This window comes from Ambystoma mexicanum, chromosome 1p (assembly GCF_040938575.1).
Source record: "Ambystoma mexicanum isolate Mex_15411 chromosome 1p, UKY_AmexF1_1, whole genome shotgun sequence".
In the NCBI taxonomy this organism is placed as follows: Eukaryota; Metazoa; Chordata; class Amphibia; order Caudata; family Ambystomatidae; genus Ambystoma; species Ambystoma mexicanum.
Genome location: NC_090921.1, coordinates 1,200,763,003 through 1,200,780,736, shown reverse-complemented (window position 1 = coordinate 1,200,780,736; position 17,734 = coordinate 1,200,763,003). Strand labels below are relative to the sequence as shown.

The window sequence follows — 17,734 nt, the reverse complement described above, 5'->3', positions numbered from 1 at the left end:
TCTGTGCGCCAAACCAGGTTTGGTCCCTTTGTTCATTGGCCTTTGGCCGGCTTCAGTACTGAAGCCTTCCTCTGGTGCCTGAGTGTCTGGGGTGGACAGGATGTGAGGGAGGTGCCCGAAACTCCATGTGCTTAGTCTCCTAGGAGACCTGAATGCACTCTGGTGTGATTGGCTGACTGGTTGTCCGGCAAGGGCTGCCACCCTGCTGGGTGAGTGACAGCCAGGCTGGAATGAATGGGGGAAAATAGTTTAAAAACAGGTCTCTGGGACTTGGAAAGCAGAGTCGACCACTGGAATGAAATAACTGAAGACGAGCTGAAGGAAGAGGACTGCTGCAACTCCTGGATTACTGGTGAAGCCCTGCTGCAGGTCTGAATTGCCTGAAACTCCAATCGACAGAGAAGCCCTTCAAGGTTAACTTCTTCCCTTGAGTTGGGTGGGAACAACCAACTCGTAAGCCACCTGGACACCGTCCCCATCTGGTCGAATTTTCATCAGAGTGCTGTTGAAAACCGGATAGCCAGAGAGAAGGAAACCAGCTTGTGGACTTTAAGGCACTCAACCTTAAACCAACTTCTTGCTACAGCTTTTGGACTCATCCCTGGGCAGTGCAGGAACCTCCCGAAGTCCTCCTTCTTGTCCCCATGACTGAAGCTCAGGAAGAGCGAGATCTGCTCGAACTGCCAGGAACAACTGCCTCAACTACAGCTTTCTTCATTAACAAGGTACTGTGCAAACGCATTCCGGAACTATTTTCAGCCAGCGTGAAACTTTCCTCAACTTGGAAGGCTTGTCCTTCCCTAAACATTCGTCAAACGTTTTGCCTAGCCAAATTCTTCTAAACTCTGTGGCAAAGACTTAACCGTTATCTACCAGAACTGTGCTATCCTATACAAAGACTATGAACCATTGACTTTGGCCAAGGCCTATGAGAAGAATTGCTGGTTATATTTAACTGAAACCCTTTGCCCTGCCTATGAATGTATTTGGGCTGTCTATTCTTATAATCTTGGGGGTCATTCCGAGGTGGGCGGTAAGGGGTTACTGGCACCGGTAAGCATGCCGGTGCCGGTAACCCCTTACCGCCCTATTCTGAGGTTACCTAGCGGGACCCGCTGAAAACATCTGGTCAGACCAGACGTCCTTAGCGGGTCCCATTAGGGGACCAGGGAGCAATAACGGGCCCGCTATTTGCTATTTGCGGGCCCGTTATTAGCGCCTTCCCCATTCCCATTGAGCCCTATGGGGGCTCGAATGGGAATGGGCAATGGTATTCGGCATGGGGATTTACCGGGTCCGCATAGGTCGGAATGTCCCGGTAAGTCCCCATTCCCACTACCCCGACCCGAGTTTGGAGGTAGCCATGGTGCTAAACTCGGAATGACCCCCTTTGTCTTTTTATCCCTTTAATAAGTATTTGAAGTGCCATTTTGCTCCCACTTCATAGGAGCTAAACTTGTTCATCTACTTACCGTTTGGATTTTTGTGGTTTAGTAGTGTGTGATACTAAGCTGCTTATGCTAGTGTAATGTTTTCTAACTGACTGAGTAAATAAATGTATATTCTTTTACCAAGAAACCTTGAGTAAGTGTTTACTTAAATCGCTTTATTAGTTGGTCCTTTGTGTAACTTGCTTTACTACTCACTTAAACTCTTGAGATAAGTCAGGCTGCTCAGCCATCGCTACCACTTTACTGTCTAGTACAGGCTTGTACCAAAGGTGAAATTGTGCTTACACTTGTAGTCCTAATTGCCTGTAGTGTTCCCAAAGGGTACTGCAGGTGATTCTGCCTAACAGAATGTAACAAGACTTCCTTTATCTTCCTTCTTTCCCATTCTCCCTCTCTTGACCTCATACCTTTACAGAATCCTGGATTACTCCTTCAGATTTTTCAACCTTTGCTGCCCTTAGTGACCCTGCCTCCACCTTCATGCACCTTCCCAGCCCAACATACAGGAGTGGTGGTGTAGGGTTGTTAAACTCTTCCAACCTTCCGATCCCTTTTATGCCCCTATCTGCCGTTAGTTCTCCTTCTTTCAAATACACTATTTCCACAATCACTGATCCCTAAAGGATTCATATTATATATCTCTATTGGCCACCTGCTGGTAATTTATTGACCACCTCTTGCAACTAATTGACTCCCTTGCTCCCTCATTGTCACTGGTGACTTTCACCCCCCTCCTTCTCCAAACTTGTATACACTGACTTTAGCTTTCTTCATTTTAACCACTTGCTCTCTTCTGTCCAGTCTCTGCTCATCCATACTAATGGTAACTCCCTTGATGTTATTCTCATCTCCTCTCAACTATTCACCTCTAAAATCTCGAAAAGCTTTTTCACCCTCTGATCATACCATCATCCTTGCCTCAATCTCCACTCCTACTTTCAACCCACTCTCTCCATCTACCAATTCCATTACCAAGCATACATTTCCATCCTCTAAATTCCCTTTTCACCCCTCTGACCTACAACACTCTTTCTCCTCCAATGTAAAATCCACTGTTCCATCGACTGATGAAGACTGCACTAACGCTAATCCTGCCCTTAGTACCCCCTTCTCCTCTCAATTCACTCTTATTACATTCAGTCCTAAAGCCTCCCCTCCAAGACCTTGGATTACTCCTACCATCTGCACCCTGGAAAATGCACCTCACAATTGGCAAAGATCCAGGCGCTCCTCAGATCTACAACTCAACTTGACTGCTCTTCAAAACTACTCCTCTAATCTCGACTCTGCCAAAAGTAACTTCTATCTCTCTACCATTTAGTCTCAATCTTCTCAACCTAAGCACCTCCAACAATCTCTCATCTCCTAAATCCTTCTCCATCTCCTTTCTGCTAATGATCTCGCTCTCTACTTTGCTTCAGAAATTTCCAACATTCAAAATACCCTCGCAAATTACCTTAACCCCCCCACCTGCTCACTTTTCAGCAACATGTCTGCCCTCCTTTGCTCTGATAATGTCTTCCTTTGTCTCCTTTAACTCTGATGGAATGCTTGACGATCTCTTCAGAGATAACCCTTCATGTGCCCCTGTCCACCCTCTATCCCCACACATAGTGGAACGTATAGCTCCCAGTGTTGCTCCATACCTTACTTCCCTCTTCAACTCCTCTCTCGACAGTGCTACTTGTTCATAATACTACAAGTTGGCTACTGTCATCCCTATCCTTAAGAAACGAGGCCTAGATCCTAACTGTCCTGCCAAATGTAGTCCTGTCTCTCCTCTTCCTCACAATTTCAAAATCCTAGAGTATGTTTTCAACAGACTCTCTGAGTACCTTGACACACACAACCTTCAGGATTCTCTTCAATCTGACTTCTGAGCTCTGCACTCTATTAAATGATCTCTCCTTAATGTCAGGAACTACTTCTCTTCCACTCGTCGTGCTAACAGTTCATCTATTCTTATTCTTATCGACCTCTCTGCTGATTTCGATATAATCAACCATTCTGACCTTCTCCTTCTCTCAAAACTATCTCTCCTAGGTATCAGTGACAAGCCCTCGCCTGGTTATCTTTATATCTCACCGTGGGCCTTATTGTACACTGCAAGCTCACCTTTCAAATTCAACAGAAGCCCTGCTCGACAGATGCAGCTATAAGCAGACAATGCTGCATTCAATACAAAAAAAACTGTTTGTATGGAATAGCTTTGCTTTCACCTCACAACTTTCAAAATGTATTTAAAATGCAGACTTACAGCTCCAGACTCATATCAGAGGTTCTGTTCCGTTTTGAACTTGGCCCTGATGAAGGTTAGGCCCCCTAGCTCTTTGTCGAAACGTGTACTCTCCCACTGGGGTGTCATGTACAGAACAATATTACTTTGCGACCACAGTGGAAAGGGAGAATTGCTTGCATGTTTGATTACATAACCAGTTTCCAACATTTTTGATTACTACTTGGTCTGTCCATCATTGTTCTATCATCAGACTGGTAGTGAGTGCTACCACTTGGTGATGGTATATCATAGCCAGTCATGAGCATTAGCAGTTTCATTGTACTTTTGTAGCACTAGCAGGACTTTAAAGAAATTGTGGCACAGTTACAATTTACATACATGGGGCCTCATTACGAGTCAGGCGTTAAGGGGTTAACGGCGCCGTAAACGGCGCCGACCCTTAACGCCTGATTCCGAGGTCCCTTTGCGCCATGGTAAGTTTAACGCCTGCTTTTTGCAGGCGTTAAAATCCATGGCGCTAAGGGACCATGGTGCTAATTACGCCACCGTAATTTACGGTGGCGTAATTAGCGCCTTCCCCACTCCCATTATGCCCTATGGGGCAAAAATGGGAATGGGGAAGGGTAAATGGGTAAATCCGCCATCCACCATGGTGTAAACATAGTTTACACCATGGTGGTAAGGGTACAACCCAGGCGGTAACTTACCGCCTGGGTCGTAATAAGGCCCATGGTTTCTAATGGTGACATTTATTTGCCATTTTGTTAGTCTCATTGTACTAGTATGTCTAGTTAGGTTGAATGTTATCAATTTGTTGCATTTACATTATTTTTTATAATCAATTGCTATAGTATTGCTTCTGTTTTGATTAATAAAATGTGTTGATCAATATTATGTTTAGAGAATTATGGTATATTCAGGGTGAATCACAACAAATGTTACCATAGGGTTGTTTACCCATGAACGTTAAATAGATTTCCAATTGATTCCTGGCAAAAAGAATTCTTGTGAACCACATGGCTCTTATTACGAAGACTTGTGCCTCTTCACGAGTTGTGTGGTGCAGTAAAAATGTGGCATTAATACTGTTACCGCTGCATTGCTGCACCCCCAACTATATGTTGGGGCGAAGTGGGAGTATTCACCTCCAGCTCTAAGCTGGAGGTAATTCCAATGACTTCCCACCCTTTTTTTGGTGCAATTACCAGAGCGGAATTACTGGCACAGTAATTGTGCCGAAAATATCCCATTGTGTCCAATGGACTCCAAGAAAATGGGGACTTATACCTCCACCTCCACTTGTACTCTGACGGTAATAATGCCGGACCAAGTGTCGGTAACAGTAATTGCGTTGGGCCCTTTCAAATCTCACACCAGAAACTTCCAGGTGTCCTTGAACAGCCTTACCTCTCCACTCATCCCCCTTACTGGTGGTGTTCACCAGGGGTCAGTTCTATTTCCACTTCATTTCACTCTCTATACCTCTGCTCTTGTCAACTTGATCTCCTCCTATGTTTCCTCATATCAACTCTTTGCTGATGACACTCAGATATTCTTCTCCTTTCCCTCCTTATCTGATGAGCTACGGTAAAAAAATGTCTAACTGTCTCTCTGCCATCAAATACTGCCATCTCACAAGCTCATGCTGAACTCCACAAAGTGTGAAGTTCTCTACTTCCCATCCAAACAGGCTATCTCTTCCTCTCCCCCTCTTCTATTTTTCTTTCCTGGCAACCTTCCCAACTCTGCTTCTGCTCGCAACCTTGGTGTCGTCTCTGACCCATCTTCCAACTTCTCGCTCCAAATCTGCTACTGCAGTCAGTCTTAATCTCCACAACATCAAAAAAATAAGACATATTCTACCCTTCAACATCGCCCCTAATCTCTTCTTTAATACACTCTCGATCTGACTACTGTGATAGTCTATGTTGTACCAAATATGCGTTTGTACCTCTGGACAAAGTCCTCAACTTTGCTGTCCATACACTCTTCAACTTTCCCTACTCCACCTCTGCAGCCCATCGTCAGTTAGGCTGGTTATCTATGTGACAGAGGGTAAAGTATGAACTTGTTCTCATCATCGTCAAAAATTACATGGACTTGCCCACCATACCTATTGACCAATCTCACTCCTTACTCTCCCCCTCACTCTACAATCATCATAGGCACACCTCATTGCCACCTCTCTTGCCCTTTGTGGTCCCTCGTGTTTCTGCTCTCTCTCCTCGATCCCTTACTCTGGAATGATCTTCCTGTCCCTCCCTGCACTACTCCCACTGTATCGTATCTCTATTTAAATCCAATATCCTAGCTCTACTCTTTCTGAAGAAACACTTGCCACCACATTTTCCTGTTCTCCTCTCCACCTACCTCTCGACAACAACCCCTCCCGCCTTAATTCTAAAACGTAACGCTTATTCCACTATCACATTCCTATGACATGTTCTACTATCAGTGTACCTAGTTCATGTTTCTACCTCGCCAGGATCATCTGGTCTTACTGCCCATTGTTTCACCCACTGTTAAGGACACTTGTCCTCTGCTCTGAAAATGAATGTTAAATAGTTTTCTAACCGTTTTTGTGCCGAAAATGCATTGTTTTGCCTGTCATTTTCATTAAATAAATAAATAAAAAATAAATCGTTCCCAACACCATCTCCTTTCCACCCTCTGACTTCTCCTCAACACTTGCCTCACCAATTACTACACATAAAATTCAAACTTCTGCCATGCCTCCCTTTATTTCAGACCTACAGTTCTCACTCTCCTCCTTCACACCTGATGCCTCTTCCACTAACACTGCCTCCAGTTCCGATCCCTGCTATATGACTAATTCTCCTCTCACTTCCCACTGCTAGATTTCACCCCTAAATCTCAGCATCCTCAACCATAGTTGACCCCATTCATTTGATCTGTCCGTACAGGCATGCTCCGGCTGCTGCAGAAACTGAGTCGTACCCACTCGTATGAGGACCTGAAACTCTACCCTTCAGCCTTGAACTCTTTTTAGAGCAAAAACAGATTTCTATCTCACTTTCATTGACTCTCACTACAACCCTCCTTGCTGGCTACACTGCAGCCTGAACTCACTCCTCACTTGTCCTAAAACTATGACTACAACTTCACTCTCACAGCTACAGACCTGGCTGAATACTTTGCTGCAATGCTTCCTAAATTAGAGACTTTGCCCTGACCATCCTCACATTCCCTGCTCCTACATTCTTAAATCCACCTACTTTACCTTTATCCCCAGCCGCTATGTCACACTTTAGTGACACTAATACTGATGTCCTATCTCTACTGATGAAGGCTAGCCCCTCGTGTCCCCCATCAGATCCTCTTGCTCCTCAGATAGTCAACCCGAATGCTCCTTTAATGGCCTCTCACATCAGTGAACTCTTTAACCTGTCCTTCCACTCTGCTTGCTTTACTTCTATTTTATAAACAGCCATAGTCATCCCTCTCCTAAAAATGCAAGGGGTTGACCTGAACTGACCGGCTAACTTTTGCCCAGTGTCTCTCTTTGTGCAAGTTCTTGAAAGTGTTGTGTTCAACCATCTTACACATTTCTTAGGCATCCACAATCTTCAAGACCTCTTACAAGCAGATTTCTGCTCTGGTCACTCCATGGAAACTACTCTCCTGAATGTCTCCAACTTCATCGCCTCTGCTAAGCACTCCAACCTATCCTGTAACCTAACTCTCATTGACTTGTCTGCTGCCTTTGACTCAGTTGATCCCTCTGATCTCCTTAATACTCAATCTTCTTGTGATTCATGATCAAGCCCTTGCCTGGATTGAATCCTACCTGATACCTTGCCTAGTCTTGGTCTCCTGGAGCAACTACAACTCAACTCACTACTCCAACTGTTGGTGGTTCTCAAGGCTCTGCATTGGGTCTTCTGCTCTTTACACTATGCTCTTTGGGCACTAATCGCCACTTTTAGGTTCTCGTACATAATCTTTAACGGACGACACCCAAATCATCTTCTCTTTTCCCATACTCTCCGTAGATCTCAACATTTCAAACTGTCTCTCTGCCGTTACATTTTGGATGACTTTGCACTTTGTGATGTTAAACTCTACCAAAACAGTGGTGGTCTTCTTCCCTGCCAAATACTCTCTCTCATCTCTTCCCTGCCTAATCAGTTCCCACCAGTTGCCACCTGACACTCTCCCCTACTCTTCTTCAGATAGAAACCTCAGCATCATCTATTACCCTTCTCACACCTTTTCTGCTTTCATCTTCAAAACTGAAATGGTGGCTCACCTCAACCTTTTAAATATTAGTAATCAGGCACCTCATTCCTTTCAACACCACCAAGCATCTCATAACCAGTCCTGACATTTCTAAACTGGACTACTGTGCCAGCATCCTCTTTGGTCTCCTCAACTATGCTTTCTGCCCTCTCGACGAGGTAATTAACTTCGCTACCAGGACTCTCTTTGAAGTCCCTCACTTCACACCTACCGACTGTTCCATTTACTCCCCTCCACAACCTGGTCGGAAGGCCACTCAAACTCACCCCAGTTTCAGAAGCTCACTGCTTCCTGTCAAGTCTGATTTCTTACCTATTGTGCATTCTTTTGTGATCAAAAGAGCATTGTTCCTCCCTGTATATAAATAAGTAAAATAAATACATAAATACATGAATAAATCAGCCTCTGTCACAGACTCACCGACATGCAGGGTGTCATGCTGTGGAAAATAAAAAACAATGCATCTCCCGAGATTACAACTGACTATTTGTAGCAAATACAGAGTTTCTCACGCACTTCAGAATAGAAATGAAAACTCTTCAATTCAGGGAAGCCTTCACCAAATATTGCAAAACACCATAAGAATGCCTCTGCGCAGGCATTCGAATATTATATTGAACCTGGGTCAGCAGAGCACGTTGATTCTTATACCGATGCGGCAAACTGAGTGAGTATTCATGCATAGTGGATTCTATGAATCAAAGTACAATTAAGACTTGCTTATTGAGGTATATTTTAAAGCATTTGGATCGATATCTTTGAAAGTATCCTATTCATAAATTGAAAAGTATGTGATGATTTAACAAAAATGAGCATGAATCAAGTTATACAAACAGGAGGTACTACAGTATGTGTTCCTAGAATGTAAGTCCCCACATTGGAATAAGAGATATTGGTAGGTAGTTCATTATTCTTAAGTTATTTAATATGTGAGTGGTTATCCAACAGTATATATGATTGATATAGGATAGGATTTGTATACTAGACTGTTAAATAAGTATTGAGTTTGATCCAGCGAGATGGCCAATATAGCTGACACCTCTTTATTAATTATTTGAAAAAATTGCGTTCGACAGCCACACTGCATAATTTAGTACGCTTATAGTGAATGATGTATCGATTAATTATGAAGGATGCAGTGGGTCTAATTACATGCTACTCATTGTTTAAGTTATCTGGTTTGATGGAGGAATGACCTATTCTGTAGATATTGCAACAATGTGATTTTTTATTTTGTACTTTATCATTATTTTTCAGAGACCTAAGACACGACATATTGATCATATTGTCCAGAGGGCATAGGAAGTGAAAAGGCTGAAGATACATCAATGCATCTGAAATTGTTTATACCCATGTGTGATCCCAAAGGCAGAACATTCAATACCGCCAAAACACAGTGTACACATCTAATGAGCTTTAGCATTCAATCTGGGTCTGTAGGGGACGCGGCTGAATTGCCGCAGAAGAAAGGCAACATACATTATTCCCAGAATCATATAACGCTGGGTACTTCCAGAATAGGAGTTGTGCAAAAGGTTCAGTGATGTTATGTCCTTATATTGCAGAAGGTTATGTTTACATATGATTTATGGCATCATATTTTGTGTTCATATATGTTTTGTATGAAAATAAATATATCATAATTCACTGCTTGCTCTGTTTGGCTGTAATTGAAATCTGAGGCATCTGATTGATTGTTTGAAAAGGTTCTATGTCCACATTTTGAAGACCAAACACAAAAAAAGACAGATTTTATTTTTCCGCAGAGTTTGTGTGGCATTCAAAATGCCAAAATGTCTGTTGGTAGGGCAGAGGCTGTCCTCATTTTGGTAACGCCATCAGGGTGAAAATGGAAGGAGATAGTTTGAAGGCCCTACTCCTTTGAAAGATATTTATAACATGTGACTGTAGTCAACCATACCAACCCGATTCACTTGAATTCTGTGATTAAAAGTTGTGCTCTGGACCCGTAGCCTGGATCATGATTGTGCAAACACAAAATAGGGCACTCCTATCTATGGTCTTTGACATTTAGAATCATGCCTATGTGATCTCCAAAGGTCAGCAGTTGAAAATGTGTGTTTTCTTTTGGATGTTATATACATACATACATGGGTACATATTTTACAATTGCCCTCAACGTTTTTGGGGAACAATGAGTACAGAGAATTGGATGGATGAAAGACTTCAAAAATGGTACTTGAGTAAAACAATGATCATGACCTCATTTTAAGATAGTTAATCTCTGGACTCCATCACTCAGAGTTACTATTGCCCAGGTAGTGAGGGCTCAAAATCACTGTTTCTGTCTTGACACCAAACTCACCTGCTGCAAATATCTGCAGTGCCAAAAACATGATATTACTGCTTAAATCAATCCTGACATATTTGGATGTCCCATAGAGTTTGACCTCTTCGTTGTTTAAATTGGCGGTAGTGGCAGAGCTGTATGTCCTCCAGATTGGGCTATGCAAATGATGTGTACTTGGCTTCCCACTATGTACCATCCCTGGATGACAATGTCTCCAAAATCCAACCAAGAGCTGTTACTGCATTTCCCAAGGAGAACCCACATCTCTCCAAATCTTCACTATCTGCATGAGCTGCCAGTGATAAAAAGATAATTGACTTGCGGTCCATGTGCATTTTGCAGCAAGGGTATCTTGAGACTTTTCCAACTTTTGTACCGGGCACATTCCTACAATACTGTCAACATCGTGCAGGCACACCTGCTGACCTTAGCTCAATAGTGAAAGGTGTACTTAGGTTGTCAGGCATTTTTTGACATACAGCTTCGATCCCTGACAGGGACATTTCTGTAAGATCTTGCTTTCAGAATTCCTGCTTGCGCTATCACTTTGACAAACACATTCTCCTCAAATCGAACACATGATGTGATGCAATGATGCGAAAAAGAAACATTTTTGCTCGAAAATGCAATTTTATATTCCATAAAATGTACTTTTTCATGCTCCAGTTTTATTGGCGGGGTGTCTTTCACAACAGGCCACAGAGCCTCCATGCCCTTTACGGCAATGCTTGCTGGGAGTGTTCGGTGTTAATGGAGGTAGTGTTGTTCATTTCTCGAAGAGGAAAGGAGGCATTATCCTCACTAATTCTCAAGCAGGCCAAGAAGACAAGGTGTGGGTGCATGTACTTTTTGTGAGCAGTGGTAAATGGGAATGGTGGTATGGCGACAGACTCCAACATTGAGAGGGGTGGGGGAAGAGGTTTGTGAGTTGCAGGAAATATTAAAGGACCAACTTTCCAGGTAAGATGCAATTCTGACTAGAGCAGATTTGTGAAATTCATGTTCCTGAAAAGCAAGAAAGAGCAAGGTGTGGTCGACAGTGTAAAAAGTCTCAGAGAGGTCCTAACAGAATGAGTATACAAGAGAGCGTGAAGTGGTGAGCACCAGAGATAACCTTGGAGAGACACACATAGGTTCAGTCTCATTGTAGTCTCTCCAAGGGTAGCCAGATTTAAGTGGATCTCCAAGGCCATTTTTATGAAGGTACTTAGTGATCCACCTGCTCAAGGACCTTTACATAATAGGCAAGGAGGGAAACCTGATAATAGTTCCCAGGGATATTTGGATCAGAAAAGGGTGTCTTCAAAAGGTTTAGTGGAGTGGCAGATTTGAAGCAGCAGGGAAAAGTTCAGCAGATAGGGAACATGGTTAAACATTTTGGAATGATGAGGGCGTGTAATTGAATTTTATTTTGACCATTTTGGTTGATGATAGAACAACATGGTGGACACTGCAATTGGTGCTCATTTGGAAGCAAACCAACGAGAAGCAGTTGAGAGTAGAAGGAGTAGGAGGAGAGGTGTTGGAAGTGAGGAGGGTGTTGGCAGCGAGGAAGAGACACGAGGGATGTGAGAATGTCAAGAATCGTAGAGATTTTAGAGCAAATGTAGTGGGCAAAGTCTTAAGGAGAGAGGGATAAGGGAATGCATATTGACTTGGGAGGTATGAGCAAAGCCTGGAGGGTAAATGAAAGAGAGGAGAATAGGTTTGTGAAGTAGAGTCCAGCACAGTGTGTGACAGAGTCCAGTACAGAGTAGAGAGCAGAAAGGGAATTTTGTAGGCTTGGAGTAGTTGTTGGAATCTGGGATTTGTCCCAGCATAGTGCATGGTTTCAGTTCAGTCGTGGATCTCAGATGTGATCCATGACTGAGGATGGGGACTGGAATGTGTGAGTGTGCCTGCAGGGTAGTGTTGGTCAATGGGGGTCATTAGTGCCTTTGGAATGTCAGAAAAAACATGCAAGAGGCAATGAATAAAAGAGACAGGAGAGAGGTCCTCAAATCATCAAGGCAAGGGGCAAGAGAGTCCTGTATGCATTTTCCTTTGGCCATTGAAGAGGGGGGGGATTAGAGGGTGGAGGAACTGAGCTGTTGAATTGAACAACAGAGTGATCAGACAGAGAGGCGGGGGCCGAGGGGTGAATGTACATGTGTCTGTCTGTATATCTGTGCCTCAATGTTTTTTTGCTTCATTGTGTGAATGAATGCCTACATGGATGTGTGAGACTGCATGGGTGAATGATTTTGATATGTGGCCCTGTGTGAATGTAGGTGTCTAAGTATATAGATGTCAAAGTGTTAGTGCTTTTGTGGATATGTGTGCACTTTTGAGAGCCTGCAATTGTCTATTTGAATGCATGTTTAGTTATGTTATTTTGCATTATATAGTACCTACTGTCATAGTTACTGGCGTGAAAGTGCTTTTGCCTGTCAGCGAGTCCAAAGAGGAGTATGATAGAACTTCAGTATGGATCGGGAGGAGCAAAGTTGGGTAGATAGTTGGCATGAAGGCATGAGAAGGAAAAGGTGGATGAGTTATGTGAACAAATTGACCAAATGTATTGTGGGACTCAACTGTATTCCATGGGGTGCAGCACCAAAAGGATAGATAGCTGGAGAAGAGGTGTTTGCTGCACCAGGGGGTAAGTCTGGAATGTACTCATTGCCTGGTGAGGTATGGCCTGTTGAGGCCATTCCCAGTAAAACACAGGTGGCAAAGCCCTTCTGCTTACTTCCCTGGGGCCCCCAACAACATTTGGCAGGGGTTGTATGACAGAAATCAGAATTTGTCAAATTTTGCAACAGCTCCCTGAAAAGCGAGCAAAAACCCTCCCATTTTTTGTTTTCCTCATTTATTTATTTCATGGTTTCCAAAACCCTAGGCTTGCGCACACAGTGCTTAAGAACATCAAGCCTATCTATGTCTTAGCCGGAGTCAGACATCTGAGCCTTCCACAGTGTTATGCTGAGCCAAAGTATATTGAAACCATGCCCAAGAAAACACAGTGTGCAATGCCCCTCTATTCACTCCCCTGAGCCACTAACAACCAAGATCTATAGATGGAAAACTGGAAGGAATTATGGGCACGTTTAACTGAGGGTGGGATTTCAGCAACAGCTTCCTTCGGAGCAGAAGCCCCAGCCCGGCATTCGAGGGTTTGTCCTGCTGGGGCCTTCAAGGTAATGGCTATATTGGTCTGTGAGGCAGGAATCATCTTAGTTGGGCACTTATGGGTTTTCATTTACATAATCCTGCCTTTGACTATCCTACTCACACAGGGCTGCAGTTACTGGGTCCTGTTAATAAAGGGCATCATGAGAAAGTGAAGTCATTTGAAGGGAAACATAATGTAACGTCAACATAATATAACATGACCTATCCAGCTAGTATAAAAGGAAACTGACATCATATCCCCCCCCACCTCACAAAGGCGTGAATGCACTAGCACTAAGGTGCATTCTAGTTAATATGCATTTTGCTTTTGAAAAGAACCACAATGATCCCAGCAGAACAAATGTGTATGTTTCTACACCTTAAAACATGACATGGCATAGCATAACATAACACAGTGTAGCATACCAAACCTAACGAAGTGCAGCACTTCAAAACCGGGCATAGCATAGACAATGTAGCTCAGTGCAGGCAAATATCAAAACATGCCATTGCTAGGCCTCCCAAACAAATAATGATGCAACCCAGCAGAATCAGCACCGCAAAGGTAGTGTGTCACACACACAGACCCGCACACGCTCACACACACACTCTGCTCCAAACTCACCGTTTCTGTGTCTGAATGAAGCCTTCTGCTGCCCTTAGGGTTAACTGATTTGAAGATGTAAATCACTGCTCCTTTTTAGACCATGGCCCCGGGTCTTCCAATGGAAGGCACTCCACCCCTTAAACCCTTCCTTCAATTCTGCCCTGGGGCAAATTGCTGTTTCCTTTAATTGAGAGGTGGCATTCCTCAATTAATTTAGACGTTATCTCTGTTGGCCAGAGGAAGGAACAAGTGGGTCCTTTTTGGTGGGGGAGTGATGGCTCATCCTTTAAAACAATTGGTGACTTTCAATAAATGTAGTCTATTTAACAAAAATATATATATGTATTTATTTTACTTGTCCAAATACTAGGCTTGTGCTTTTTTGCAATGTGCTTAAGGACACAAAGCATGCCATTGGCTTCATGTTCGTCAGAGTAGTGAGTCTGCCAAAGTGTAATGGTGTGCATGAGCATGTTGTAGACCTACCAGGAAAACACAGGCAGCAAATCCCTTCTGTTTACTTCCGGATTTGCCTGTTTTGAAACAGCTTCCCGAACAGCGAGCAAAAGAGCTCCAATTTCTTTGGGGGTTTCTTCGGTAAGGTCATGGTTACCGAATGGATTTATTTTACCTAAACCCTAAGTAGGCTTGTGCTTCTGGGCAGCATGTTTAGGAACACAAAGCATGTCATTGGCTATGCACTGGACAGACGTGTGAGTCTGCCACATTGTCATGGTGTGCTGAGCATGTTGTAGCCCTTCCAGCAAAGCACATGTGGCAAAGCCCTTCTGTTTACTTCCCTAGCGTCCCCAACAACATTTGAGAGGAGTTGGATGTCAGAAATGAACAGCTCCCTGAAAAGCAAGCAAAAGAGCGCAACATATTTTTTTGGGGAGAGGGGGGGTTTCCGTAAGGTCATGGTTACCAAAAGTATTGTGAGTCTGCCACAGTGCCATGTTATGTTATATTATCTTGCATTTGTATAGCGTTCAGGCTCTTAAGTGCTTCTGAGTTTACATATATAGGTGGATGTTTGGGAGTGAGATTACATATTTCCATATGGTGTGTTTGTGCATGGGCATATTGTGGTAATAAATGACATACTAGGAAACCTCTTGGGCATATGGGGGATCACATGAGGATATGATGTAATGCACATATTGTGAGGCAATATCAATCCCATATCTATAATGTGGCATGTGTTACAGGGCTAATTATGGCACTACTGTGGCATACACAACCAATCTTAAATTATAAATCTGATGCACTATTTTACATATAATAAATTCCAGCCATATATCCACACACTGGGCCTCATTACAACTCAGGCGTTAAGGGTTAACGCCACCGTTAACCCTTAACGCCTGATTCTGATTTTAACGCCTGCTTTTAGCAGGCGTTAAAATCCATGGCGCTAACCTGCCATGGTGCTAATTACGCCGCCGTAATTTACGGCGGCGTAATTAGCGCCTTCCCCACTCCCATTATGCCCTATGGGGCAAAAATGGGAATGGGGAAGGGAAAATGGGAAATGGGGATTTACCGCCCCACTCACCTTGGAATGGGGCGGTAAATCCGCCATCCACCATGGTGTAAACAGAGTTTACACCATGGTGGTAAAGTTGGTGCACTTAGCACCAAGGTTGTAATGAGGCCCATAGTATAATAATGGAAGCAAAAACACAAAAACTTTACATTCTCATAAATGAATTGGAAAGTACACATCCATCCACTCTCCATGTAGACACCCACGTAAACAAATTGTGAACAGAAATACCTAAAACAAGACAAACCTAATGGCATTGATCATTCTTGGTTTCCCCAAATTGAACGTCTTTTGTCAACACACTAACGTTCCTCTGGATCATGCTACTGTATGTTTACCCTTTAGCTAAGCAATTTGAAAAAGGTAATCAAAAGGTCCCTTTATTGTGCAGTGGCCTCCAATATGCACCCACCATTTTGCTGTTTCAACACACACAATATCCTACGACGTATGGAATGCTGCTGACTTCTTTGGATTATTTTAAGTAACTCTTGAGTGGGTAAGAGCTAATATGGAGCATTTCACCCACTGCCAGACATGCACAAATAAAACCAAATGAGTTATTGACTGTAATTTGAGAACAGCAAAATGACAGAAAAGCACATTGGGGTGTGTTTTAACACAGCCACGGTTGACCTCACCTTCATTCTCAGTGCTTGAAGAATTTGTAGCATGAACTTCTAAAATACAAGAACAAGTGAGACATTCGTTTAGTGTTGGGTTATTCCTGCAAAAACAAATCAAGAAGCAGAGACTCTAGTGGCAAAGAAGCAAAAGGATGGGAAAAAACAACATACAAGTGTTAATGGAATTCAAATGGGATATAGGAACAACAAGCCATGTAGTGAAAGGTGCTCACAGCCCAGACTGCCAGAGTGCACATCTGCCTAAGGTGCGATGCTTGGCAGTTAGCCTGGATGATGCACCTGTAGGCCAGGTTAATATATCTGCTGAGTACCCTATGTGGCATATTCCCTGGTGATGAGCGTTGGTGGTGCCATGTAGAGCTGCTGTGCTTCTTCAGTAGACGCACTCTTGTGAAGGGGAATGAGAAGGTGAGGTAGTGCTCTTCTTTACACTTTGGTTGAGTGTTCATTAAGAGTCCTTCCGAAGACTAGCAGAATAGATTTTAGGGGAAAGAACTCGGAAAAATATACTTTTATCTGGAGACCCACCATGGCACTTTTTGGCTCGGAGATTGGAGGAGTGCAAAGACCTTCCTCTCTTCTTTGAAGTTGAGGTCTACAATAGGAGCCCTGCTTTGTGGTTATGCCAGTTATGAGAGACTATGCATGCAAAGTTAATGTAGAAGGATTATCTTACCATACTGGCCTTTGCTTCCAGGCGTTTCTCTGGTGCTTGGAAGGACGGCCTCACAATCTATGATACAGTAGACAAAGAAAATAATTGACTGTTGATGCTGAGTCATGTGTCTGCAGATCCTATTAACTTGTTTCACACTTAGTACAATCTAACATGAACACAACTTCGATCGGGTTCCTGTCAAGTGTATGCCCTCTGAGAGAAGTCATGCCTTGGACGGTCCATGTTTGAGTGCCACTGCTTCGCTTTCACTCGTATGTATGTATGTATGTATGTAGTCTCCTCTTTAACTCAGCTGACTAACTGTCCCGCCTTCTTCTCTCTGACAACCTCTTCTCATTGTCTTAGCAGCTTTTTCCTTTTTTGCGTGCTCTGAGGACCATGGGCATGTAGTGCATTATAGGAATTAAAAATAAATAAAATAAATAAATGTATTGGTCCAGAGATTTCCCAATTCTCTGTGATCCGATTAATGTGACCAGACTTCCTGTGGAAGTGTTTTGTTAGAGCTAGCCACTCCCCTTAGGCCTTCACGCATAATAACAGGTAATGAAAAAGTAGTACAACTGCAAAGTGAATCTCTAAGCCAAGCTACTGCCTTGAGCATATTGTAAACCACATAGGAGGGCAGTGATACAGTGATCCACCTTGCGGGCTTGGAGTGCTGACCGGCCAGACAGTTCCAATCTGTCGGATGTGATAGACAGGCCATAGACACCTCAGTTTTACTGGAATCAGTGGATCCAAGGTGACTACAATGTAAATGGGCATGTCCAATGACTGATGTGTGTGAATAGGGGCTGCCGGTGGCAAATGAGACAGGGACCAATATGGCAGGCATTTG

General features: G+C 43.4%; 1 protein-coding gene across 2 annotated transcripts in view; it reads right to left on the bottom strand.

Moving 5' to 3' along the window:
- The window catches only part of LOC138451688 (uncharacterized), a 314,713-nt gene that overhangs the window by 84,921 nt on the left and 212,058 nt on the right, over nt 1-17,734 (bottom strand). Inside the window, exons 5-6 of one of the 2 annotated variants that reach the window (XM_069604922.1) lie at nt 16,891-16,947; nt 16,209-16,247 (exon numbers count right to left, since the gene is read on the bottom strand). The exons of the other annotated variant lie outside the window; for it this stretch is intronic. Coding sequence (XP_069461023.1) covers nt 16,209-16,247; nt 16,891-16,947 — 96 coding nt within the window. The remainder of the gene's footprint in view (nt 1-16,208; nt 16,248-16,890; nt 16,948-17,734) is intronic. 2 annotated transcript variants of the gene reach the window in all.